The 13,175-nt window shown below is 42.3% G+C and overlaps 1 protein-coding gene across 1 annotated transcript in view; it reads right to left on the reverse strand.

Moving 5' to 3' along the window:
* Window positions 1-10,216, reverse strand: part of LOC127917825 (trichohyalin-like) — a 94,964-nt gene extending 84,748 nt beyond the window's left edge. Inside the window, 1 exon segment of the mRNA XM_052500883.1 lies at window positions 9,843-10,216. Within this exon segment, the coding sequence (XP_052356843.1) occupies window positions 9,843-9,995 (153 nt within the window). The 5' untranslated portion in view covers window positions 9,996-10,216.
* Between the last annotated feature and the right edge of the window lie 2,959 nt (window positions 10,217-13,175).

Below are 13,175 nucleotides of genomic sequence, written 5' to 3' on the forward strand. Positions count from 1 at the left end.
ACACTATCAGCCAATAGAAACAGACCAACACCTTCTAATAGCAACACTATCAACCAATAGAAACAGACCAACACCTTCTAATAGCAACACTATCAACCAATAGAAACAGACCAACACCTTCTAATAGAAACACTATCAACCAATAGAAACAGACCAACACCTTCTAATAGCAACACTATCAGCCAATAGAAACAGACCAACACCTTCTAATAACAACACTATCAGCCAATAGAAACAGACCAACACCTTCTAATAGCAACACTATCAGCCAATAGAAACAGACCAACACCTTCTAATAGCAACACTATCAGCCAATAGAAACAGACCAACACCTTCTAATAACAACACTATCAGCCAATAGAAACAGACCAACACCTTCTAATAGCAACACTATCAGCCAATAGAAACAGACCAACACCTTCTAATAACAACACTATCAGCCAATAGAAACAGACCAACACCTTCTAATAGCAACACTATCAGCCAATAGAAACAGACCAACACCTTCTAATAGCAACACTATCAGCCAATAGAAACAGACCAACACCTTCTAATAGCAACACTATCAGCCAATAGAAACAGACCAACACCTTCCAACAGCAACACTATCAGCCAATAGAAACAGACCAACACCTTCTAATAGCAACACTATCAGCCAATAGAAACAGACCAACACCTTCTAATAGCAACACTATCAGCCAATAGAAACAGACCAACACCTTCTAATAACAACACTATCAGCCAATAGAAACAGATCAACACCTTCTAATAGCAACACTATCAGCCAATAGAAACAGACCAACACCTTCTAATAGCAACACTATCAGCCAATAGAAACAGATCAACACCTTCTAATAACAACACTATCAGCCAATAGAAACAGACCAACACCTTCTAATAGCAACACTATCAGCCAATAGAAACAGACCAACACCTTCCAACAGCAACACTATCAGCCAATAGAAACAGACCAACACCTTCTAATAACAACACTATCAGCCAATAGAAACAGACCAACACCTTCTAATAGCAACACTATCAACCAATAGAAACAGACCAACACCTTCTAATAGCAACACTATCAACCAATAGAAACAGACCAACACCTTCTAATAGAAACACTATCAACCAATAGAAACAGACCAACACCTTCTAATAGCAACACTATCAGCCAATAGAAACAGACCAACACCTTCTAATAACAACACTATCAACCAATAGAAACAGACCAACACCTTCTAATAGAAACACTATCAACCAATAGAAACAGACCAACACCTTCTAATAGAAACACTATCAGCCAATAGAAACAGACCAACACCTTCTAATAGCAACACTATCAGCCAATAGAAACAGACCAACACCTTCTAATAACAACACTATCAGCCAATAGAAACAGACCAACACCTTCTAATAGCAACACTATCAGCCAATAGAAACAGACCAACACCTTCTAATAGCAACACTATCAGCCAATAGAAACAGACCAACACCTTCTAATAGCAACACCATCAGCCAATAGAAACAGACCAACACCTTCCAATAGCAACACTATCAGCCAATAGAAACAGACCAACACCTTCCAATAGCAACACTATCAACCAATAGAAACAGACCAACACCTTCCAATAGCAACACTATCAACCAATAGAAACAGACCAACACCTTCCAATAGCAACACTATCAGCCAATAGAAACAGACCAACACCTTCTAATAGCAACACTATCAGCCAATAGAAACAGACCAACACCTTCTAATAGCAACACTATCAGCCAATAGAAACAGACCAACACCTTCTAATAGCAACACTATTAGCCAATAGAAACAGACCAACACCTTCTAATAACAACACTATCAGCCAATAGAAACAGACCAACACATTCTAATAACAACACTATCAGCCAATAGAAACAGACCAACACCTAATAGAAACACTATCAGCCAATAGAAACAGACCAACACCTTCTAATAACAACACTATCAGCCAATAGAAACAGACCAACACCTTCTAATAACAACACTATCAGCCAATAGAAACAGACCAACACCTTCTAATAACAACACTATCAGCCAATAGAAACAGACCAACACCTTCTAATAGCAACACTATCAGCCAATAGAAACAGACCAACACCTTCTAATAGCAACACTATCAGCCAATAGAAACAGACCAACACCTTCTAATAACAACACTATCAGCCAATAGAAACAGACCAACACCTTCTAATAGCAACACTATCAGCCAATAGAAACAGACCAACACCTTCTAATAACAACACTATCAGCCAATAGAAACAGACCAACACCTTCTAATAACAACACTATCAGCCAATAGAAACAGACCAACACCTTCTAATAGCAACACTATCAGCCAATAGAAACAGACCAACACCTTCTAATAGCAACACTATCAGCCAATAGAAACAGACCAACACCTTCCAACAGCAACACTATCAGCCAATAGAAACAGACCAACACCTTCTAATAGCAACACTATCAGCCAATAGAAACAGACCAACACCTTCTAATAGCAACACTATCAGCCAATAGAAACAGACCAACACCTTCTAATAACAACACTATCAGCCAATAGAAACAGATCAACACCTTCTAATAGCAACACTATCAGCCAATAGAAACAGACCAACACCTTCTAATAGCAACACTATCAGCCAATAGAAACAGATCAACACCTTCTAATAACAACACTATCAGCCAATAGAAACAGACCAACACCTTCTAATAGCAACACTATCAGCCAATAGAAACAGACCAACACCTTCCAACAGCAACACTATCAGCCAATAGAAACAGACCAACACCTTCTAATAGCAACACCATCAGCCAATAGAAACAGACCAACACCTTCTAATAGCAACACTATCAGCCAATAGAAACAGACCAACACCTTCCAACAGCAACACTATCAGCCAATAGAAACAGACCAACACCTTCTAATAGAAACACTATCAGCCAATAGAAACAGACCAACACCTTCCAACAGCAACACTATCAGCCAATAGAAACAGACCAACACCTTCTAATAGAAACACTATCAGCCAATAGAAACAGACCAACACCTAATAGCAACACTATCAGCCAATAGAAACAGACCAACACCTTCTAATAGCAACACTATCAGCCAATAGAAACAGACCAACACCTTCTAATAGCAACACTATCAGCCAATAGAAACAGACCAACACCTTCCAACAGCAACACTATCAGCCAATAGAAACAGACCAACACCTTCTAATAGAAACACTATCAGCCAATAGAAACAGACCAACACCTTCTAATAGCAACACTATCAGCCAATAGAAACAGACCAACACCTTCTAATAGCAACACTATCAGCCAATAGAAACAGACCAACACCTTCTAATAGAAACACTATCAGCCAATAGAAACAGACCAACACCTTCTAATAGCAACACTATCAGCCAATAGAAACAGACCAACACATTCTAATAACAACACTATCAGCCAATAGAAACAGACCAACACCTAATAGAAACACTATCAGCCAATAGAAACAGACCAACACCTTCTAATAACAACACTATCAGCCAATAGAAACAGACCAACACCTTCTAATAGCAACACTATCAGCCAATAGAAACAGACCAACACCTTCTAATAGCAACACTATTAGCCAATAGAAACAGACCAACACCTTCTAATAACAACACTATCAGCCAATAGAAACAGACCAACACATCCTAATAGCAACACTATCAGCCAATAGAAACAGACCAACACCTTCTAATAGCAACACTATCAGCCAATAGAAACAGACCAACACCTTCTAATAGCAACACTATCAGCCAATAGAAACAGACCAACACCTTCCAACAGCAACACTATCAGCCAATAGAAACAGACCAACACCTTCTAATAGAAACACTATCAGCCAATAGAAACAGACCAACACCTTCTAATAGCAACACTATCAGCCAATAGAAACAGACCAACACCTTCTAATAGCAACACTATCAGCCAATAGAAACAGACCAACACCTTCTAATAGAAACACTATCAGCCAATAGAAACAGACCAACACCTTCTAATAGCAACACTATCAGCCAATAGAAACAGACCAACACATTCTAATAACAACACTATCAGCCAATAGAAACAGACCAACACCTAATAGAAACACTATCAGCCAATAGAAACAGACCAACACCTTCTAATAACAACACTATCAGCCAATAGAAACAGACCAACACCTTCTAATAGCAACACTATCAGCCAATAGAAACAGACCAACACCTTCTAATAGCAACACTATTAGCCAATAGAAACAGACCAACACCTTCTAATAACAACACTATCAGCCAATAGAAACAGACCAACACATTCTAATAACAACACTATCAGCCAATAGAAACAGACCAACACCTAATAGAAACACTATCAGCCAATAGAAACATACCAACACCTTCTAATAACAACACTATCAGCCAATAGAAACAGACCAACACCTTCTAATAACAACACTATCAGCCAATAGAAACAGACCAACACCTTCTAATAACAACACTATCAGCCAATAGAAACAGACCAACACCTTCTAATAGCAACACTATCAGCCAATAGAAACAGACCAACACCTTCTAATAGCAACACTATCAGCCAATAGAAACAGACCAACACCTTCTAATAACAACACTATCAGCCAATAGAAACAGACCAACACCTTCTAATAGCAACACTATCAGCCAATAGAAACAGACCAACACCTTCCAACAGCAACACTATCAGCCAATAGAAACAGACCAACACCTTCTAATAACAACACTATCAGCCAATAGAAACAGACCAACACCTTCTAATAGCAACACTATCAACCAATAGAAACAGACCAACACCTTCTAATAGCAACACTATCAACCAATAGAAACAGACCAACACCTTCTAATAGAAACACTATCAACCAATAGAAACAGACCAACACCTTCTAATAGCAACACTATCAGCCAATAGAAACAGACCAACACCTTCTAATAACAACACTATCAGCCAATAGAAACAGACCAACACCTTCTAATAGCAACACTATCAGCCAATAGAAACAGACCAACACCTTCTAATAGCAACACTATCAGCCAATAGAAACAGACCAACACCTTCTAATAACAACACTATCAGCCAATAGAAACAGACCAACACCTTCTAATAGCAACACTATCAGCCAATAGAAACAGACCAACACCTTCTAATAACAACACTATCAGCCAATAGAAACAGACCAACACCTTCTAATAGCAACACTATCAGCCAATAGAAACAGACCAACACCTTCTAATAGCAACACTATCAGCCAATAGAAACAGACCAACACCTTCTAATAGCAACACTATCAGCCAATAGAAACAGACCAACACCTTCCAACAGCAACACTATCAGCCAATAGAAACAGACCAACACCTTCTAATAGCAACACTATCAGCCAATAGAAACAGACCAACACCTTCTAATAGCAACACTATCAGCCAATAGAAACAGACCAACACCTTCTAATAACAACACTATCAGCCAATAGAAACAGATCAACACCTTCTAATAGCAACACTATCAGCCAATAGAAACAGACCAACACCTTCTAATAGCAACACTATCAGCCAATAGAAACAGATCAACACCTTCTAATAACAACACTATCAGCCAATAGAAACAGACCAACACCTTCTAATAGCAACACTATCAGCCAATAGAAACAGACCAACACCTTCCAACAGCAACACTATCAGCCAATAGAAACAGACCAACACCTTCTAATAACAACACTATCAGCCAATAGAAACAGACCAACACCTTCTAATAGCAACACTATCAACCAATAGAAACAGACCAACACCTTCTAATAGCAACACTATCAACCAATAGAAACAGACCAACACCTTCTAATAGAAACACTATCAACCAATAGAAACAGACCAACACCTTCTAATAGCAACACTATCAGCCAATAGAAACAGACCAACACCTTCTAATAACAACACTATCAACCAATAGAAACAGACCAACACCTTCTAATAGAAACACTATCAACCAATAGAAACAGACCAACACCTTCTAATAGAAACACTATCAGCCAATAGAAACAGACCAACACCTTCTAATAGCAACACTATCAGCCAATAGAAACAGACCAACACCTTCTAATAACAACACTATCAGCCAATAGAAACAGACCAACACCTTCTAATAGCAACACTATCAGCCAATAGAAACAGACCAACACCTTCTAATAGCAACACTATCAGCCAATAGAAACAGACCAACACCTTCTAATAGCAACACCATCAGCCAATAGAAACAGACCAACACCTTCCAATAGCAACACTATCAGCCAATAGAAACAGACCAACACCTTCCAATAGCAACACTATCAACCAATAGAAACAGACCAACACCTTCCAATAGCAACACTATCAACCAATAGAAACAGACCAACACCTTCCAATAGCAACACTATCAGCCAATAGAAACAGACCAACACCTTCTAATAGCAACACTATCAGCCAATAGAAACAGACCAACACCTTCTAATAGCAACACTATCAGCCAATAGAAACAGACCAACACCTTCTAATAGCAACACTATCAACCAATAGAAACAGACCAACACCTTCCAACAGCAACACTATCAGCCAATAGAAACAGACCAACACCTTCTAATAGCAACACTATCAACCAATAGAAACAGACCAACACCTTCCAATAGCAACACTATCAGCCAATAGAAACAGACCAACACCTTCTAATAGCAACACTATCAGCCAATAGAAACAGACCAACACCTTCTAATAGCAACACTATCAGCCAATAGAAACAGACCAACACCTTCTAATAACAACACTATCAGCCAATAGAAACAGACCAACACCTTCTAATAGCAACACTATCAGCCAATAGAAACAGACCAACACCTTCCAACAGCAACACTATCAGCCAATAGAAACAGACCAACACCTTCTAATAACAACACTATCAGCCAATAGAAACAGACCAACACCTTCTAATAGCAACACTATCAACCAATAGAAACAGACCAACACCTTCCAATAGCAACACTATCAGCCAATAGAAACAGACCAACACCTTCTAATAGCAACACTATCAGCCAATAGAAACAGACCAACACCTTCTAATAGCAACACTATCAGCCAATAGAAACAGACCAACACCTTCTAATAACAACACTATCAGCCAATAGAAACAGACCAACACCTTCTAATAGCAACACTATCAACCAATAGAAACAGACCAACACCTTCCAACAGCAACACTATCAGCCAATAGAAACAGACCAACACCTTCTAATAGCAACACTATCAGCCAATAAAAACAGACCACCAGTGATTTGTTTCCTGCATCAGGAGAATGGGATCACGACTCCCAGGTCTTTTAGAAGAGACCATTGGTTCTGAGGGATCAATGAAGGATCTATAGAGGTGTTATAATGGGTTCAGGCAGGCGGGGGGCGGACGGACGGACGGACGGACGGACGGACGGACGGACGGACGGACGGACGGACGGACGACGGACGGACGGACAGACAGACAGACAGACAGACAGACAGACAGACAGACAGACAGACAGACAGACAGACAGACAGGATCTATAGAGGTGTTATAATGGGTTCAGGCGGACGGACGGACGGACGGACGGACAGACAGACAGACAGACAGGATCTATAGAGGTGTTATAATGGGTTCAGGCGGACGGACGGACGGACGGACGGACGGACGGACGGACGGACAGACAGACAGACAGACAGGATCTATAGAGGTGTTATAATGGGTTCAGGCGGACGGACGGACGGACGGACGGACGGACGGACGGACAGACAGACAGACATGATCTATAGAGGTGTTATAATGGGTTCAGGAAGGCGGACAGACAGACAGACAGACAGACAGACAGACAGACAGACAGACAGACAGGATCTATAGAGGTGTTATAATGGGTTCAGGAAGGCGGACAGACAGGCAGGCAGACAGACAGGCAGACAGACGGACAGACAGACAGACAGACAGACAGGCGGACAGACAGACAGACAGACAGACAGACAGACAGGGCAGACGGGCGGGCGGGCGGACGGGCGGACGGACGGACGGGCGGGCGGGCGGACGGACGGACGGACAGACAGACAGACAGACAGGCAGGGCCAGCCTACCAGTGCTGATGAACATCAATTCTAATACACACAGACACAAACGCTGACCAGTCAAACTTCAGGCGCCACTCACCTACACACACACACACACACACACACACACACACACACACACACACACACACACACACACACACACACACACACACACACACACACATAGACACACACACTGATTGTCATCTACACACAGAGTGAGTGAACGCGGGACGATGGAGGAGCCATAACCGCATTGTCACGAGTCTTACCAGCTGAGTTATCTATCTCTCTGTCCAGTCTTACCAGCTGAGTTATCTATCTATCTCTCTGTCCAGTCTTACCAGCTGAGTTATCTATCTCTCTCTCTGTCCAGTCTTACCAGCTGAGTTATCTCTCTCTCTGTCCAGTCTTACCAGCTGAGTTATCTATCTCTCTGTCCAGTCTTACCAGCTGAGTTATCTATCTCTCTGTCCAGTCTTACCAGCTGAGTTATCTATCTCTCTGTCCAGTCTTACCAGCTGAGTTATCTATCTCTCTGTCCAGTCTTACCAGCTGAGTTATCTATCTCTCTCTCTGTCCAGTCTTACCAGCTGAGTTATCTATCTCTCTGTCCAGTCTTACCAGCTGAGTTATCTATCTATCTCCATGTCCAGTCTTACCAACTGAGTTATCTATCTCTCTCTCTGTCCAGTCTTACCGAGCTGAGCTCTCTTTATCTATCTCTCTGTCTAGTCTTACCTAGCTGAGCTCTCTTTATCTATCTCTCTGTCTAGTCTTACCTAGCTGAGCTCTCTTTATCTATCTCTCTGTCTAGTCTTACCTAGCTGAGCTCTCTTTATCTATCTCTCTCTCTGTCCAGTCTTACCGAGCTGAGCTCTCTTTATCTATCTCTCTGTCTAGTCTTACCAGCTGAGTTATCTATCTCTCTCTCTGTCCAGTCTTACCGAGCTGAGCTCTCTTTATCTATCTCTCTGTCTAGTCTTACCTAGCTGAGCTCTCTTTATCTATCTCTCTGTCTAGTCTTACCAGCTGAGTTATCTATCTATCTCTCTGTCTAGTCTTACCAGCTGAGTTATCTATCTCTCTCTCTGTCCAGTCTTACCGAGCTGAGCTCTCTTTATCTATCTCTCTGTCTAGTCTTACCTAGCTGAGCTCTCTTTATCTATCTCTCTGTCTAGTCTTACCTAGCTGAGCTCTCTTTATCTATCTCTCTGTCCAGTCTTACCTAGCTGAGCTCTCTTTATCTATCTCTCTGTCCAGTCTTACCTAGCTGAGTTATCTATCTCTCTCTCTGGTTAGCTGAGCTAAATCTTCTATCTCCCCTGTCTCATACCTTGGTTATCTGAGCTATATCTTCTATCTCCCCTGTCTCATACCTTGGTTAGCTGAGCTATGTCTTCTATCTCCCCTGTCTCATACCTTGGTTAGCTGAGCTATATCTTATATCTCCCCTGTCTCATACCTTGGTTAGCTGAGCTATATCTTCTATCTCCCCTGTCTCATACCTTGGTTAGCTGAGCTATCTTCTATCTCCCTGTCTCATACCTTGGTTATCTGAGCTATATCTTCTATCTCCCCTGTCTCATACCTTGGTTAGCTGAGCTAAATCTTCTATCTCCCCTGTCTCATACCTTGGTTATCTGAGCTATATCTTCTATCTCCCCTGTCTCATACCTTGGTTAGCTGAGCTATCTTCTTGCACATCTTGCCATGCATCTGATAGTCATACAGCTCCTGCTCTATGTTCGGTAAGTCTGCTGCAGTCCCGTTAAGGCTACCGGAGCCTGGCCCGGGGGGCTGCGGGGCTTTACCGGCACCCGAAGCCATCATAATCCCCACGAGACAACTTCCACCAGCTATTAGGATCCAAATGAATAATGGAACAAAAGGAAATTCCCGGTAATGCTCTCTCTCCGGTTTGCCTCAGAGGTGTGTGTGTTTCTTCCTTCTGTGAGTGAATAACGATCCCCTCCGCTGCGGCGGAAAAGCAGCCAGCGCAATAGTCATGGTGAGAAACGTAAATCGGTGAGGTTCTCTCGCCAACTTGCTTTCCCTCTCTCTCCTCTGCCCAGTGCTCGCTGCGCGGAGGTCACCGGCTCCAATTCCATCGGGGACGCGCTTGCCTCACGATCAGCAGTCCCACCGCTGTCTGTCAACCGATTTGTTTTCTTATTTTAACCCGGGAGCGCTCGAGGATGAAGGCATGTGTCCCGACCACCTGTCTCTCGAGCAGCAGGGGCGGAGAGGGCGTATGGAACATTACCGTAGACAGCTCGCGCTCTCCCTCTCGAGCAGAGCGCACTGCTGCAGTGCTGCTTACGCCCCTCCCCGGTTCTGCTGTAGTGTCGATCCACACTCACACAAAACACACACACGCACGCACGCACACACACACACACACACACACACACACACACACACACACACACAGGATGAAAGGCGCTTCAATTAATCAATTGACTTATTGCTTAGATTCATCAGGAGTATTTGCAGGTGAACTCCCTGCCTATTCCAGTGATAAGTCTGTTTAATAAGTCCATGTTTATTATTCTAGACCTATTCACTAGGTCCAGTATAGCCTCTATCAACGTTTTGATTCAAAAGAGATTCTATCCTGTATCACATTCTATCCTGTATCACATTCTATCCTGTATCACATTCTATCCTGTATCACATTCTATCCCGTATCACATTCTATCCCGTATCACATTCTATCCTGTATCACATTCTATCCTGTATCACATTCTATCCTGTATCACATTCTATCCTGTATCACATTCTATCCTGTATCACATTCTATCCTGTATCACATTCTATCCTGTATCACATTCTATCCTAGATCACATTCTATCCTAGATCACATTCTATCCTATATCACATTCTATCCTGTATCACATTCTATCCTATATCACATTCTATACTGTATCACATTCTATCCTGTATCACATTCTATCCTAGATCACATTCTATTCTATATCACATTCTATCCTAGACCACATTCTATTCTTTATCACATTCTATCCTAGACCACATTCTATCCTATATCACATTCTATCCTGTATCACATTCTATCCTATATCACAATCTATCCTGTATCACATTCTATCCTGTATCACATTCTATCCTGTATCACATTCTATCCTGTATCACATTCTATCCTATATCACATTCTATCCTGTATCACATTCTATCCTGTATCACATTCTATCCCATATCACATTCTATCCTATATCACATTCTATCCTGTATCACATTCTATCCTGTATCACATTCTATCCTAGATCACATTCTATCCTGTATCACATTCTATCCTATATCACATTCTATCCTGTATCACATTCTATCCCATATCACATTCTATCCTATATCACATTCTATCCTGTATCACATTCTATCCTGTATCACATTCTATTTTCATGTTAACTAAACATGTCCATTAGTTATATATATATCCACATTTTAAGGTAGACTAGTTGTTAGAGTGTAGAGGAGGCAGGTAGCCTAGTGGTTAGAGGAGGCAGGTAGCCTAGTGGTTAGAGTGTAGAGGAGGCAGGTAGTCTAGTGGTTAGAGTGTAGAGGAGGCAGGTAGCCTAGTGGTTAGAGTGTAGAGGAGGCAGGTAGCCTAGTGGTTAGAGTGTAGAGGAGGCAGGTAGTCTAGTGGTTAGAGTGTAGAGGAGGCAGGTAGCCTAGTGGTTAGAGGAGGCAGGTAGCCTAGTGGTTAGAGTGTAGAGGAGGCAGGTAGTCTAGTGGTTAGAGTGTAGAGGAGGCAGGTAGCCTAGTGGTTAGAGTGTAGAGGAGGCAGGTAGCCTAGTGGTTAGAGTGTAGAGGAGGTAGGTAGCCTAGTGGTTAGAGTGTAGAGGAGGCAGGTAGCCTAGTGGTTAGAGTGTAGAGGAGGCAGGTAGCCTAGTGGTTAGAGTGTAGAGGAGGCAGGTAGTCTAGTGGTTAGAGCGTTGGACTAGTAACCGGAAGGTTGCAAGTTCATACCCCCGAGCTGACAAGGTACAAATCTGTCGTTCTGCCCCCTGAACAGGCAGTTAACCCACTGTTCCCAGGCCGTCATTGAAAATAAGAATTTGTTCATAACCGACTTGCCTGGTTAAATAAAGGTCAAACAAAAATACCTTTAACTAGACACCTCAGTTAAGATCAAATGCTTATTTACAATGACAGGCCTGACGACTCTGGGCCAAATGTGCGCCTATGGGACTCCCAATCACGGGCCGGTGGTGATACAGCCTGGATTCGAACCAGGGTGTCTGTAGTGACGCCTCTAGCACTGAGATGCAGTGCCTTTAGACCTCTGTGATACAGCCTGGATTCGAACCAGGCTCTGTAGTTTTGACCTCTGTGATACAGCCTGGATTCGAACCAGGCTCTGTAGTTTTGACCTCTGTGATACAGCCTGGATTCGAACCAGGCTCTGTAGTTTAGACCTCTGTGATACAGCCTGGATTCTAACCAGGCTCTGTAGTTTAGACCTCTGCGATACAGCCTGGATTCGAACCAGGCTCTGTAGTTTAGACCTCTGTGATACAGCCTGGATTCGAACCAGGGTCTGTAGTGATACAAGCTGCTGTATATCCATTACTATTCTATCACTCTTTACATCCTGTAGTTCCCGCTGCTGACCTCAATAACAGGAATACAGTGGTTTGGTGAGCAGAGACAGAGTGGAGCCTCGTGCCCTTCCCACGGGTGTGTTCTGTTCTGACCTCCATTCCTTACCGTACAGCTGCCAGCGCGCCAACAGCTGCGGCCTTCACAGCCCGGGAAACAACAGACAGGCAGACAGACGGCATGCAGATAGAGACACACTGAAAGTATTCAGACCCCTTGACTTTTATCCACATTTTGTAACTTTACAGCCTTTATTCTAAAATGGATTTACATTTTTATTTTTAAAAAAAATTCCACTCATCAATCTTCACACAATATCCCATAATGACAAAACGAAAACAGTTTGTTATAAACTGTAGCAAGTCTATAAAATAAATAACACATTTAGGC

Source organism: Oncorhynchus keta, unplaced genomic scaffold, assembly GCF_023373465.1.
Source record: "Oncorhynchus keta strain PuntledgeMale-10-30-2019 unplaced genomic scaffold, Oket_V2 Un_contig_12248_pilon_pilon, whole genome shotgun sequence".
NCBI classification, from domain to species: domain Eukaryota; kingdom Metazoa; phylum Chordata; class Actinopteri; order Salmoniformes; family Salmonidae; genus Oncorhynchus; species Oncorhynchus keta.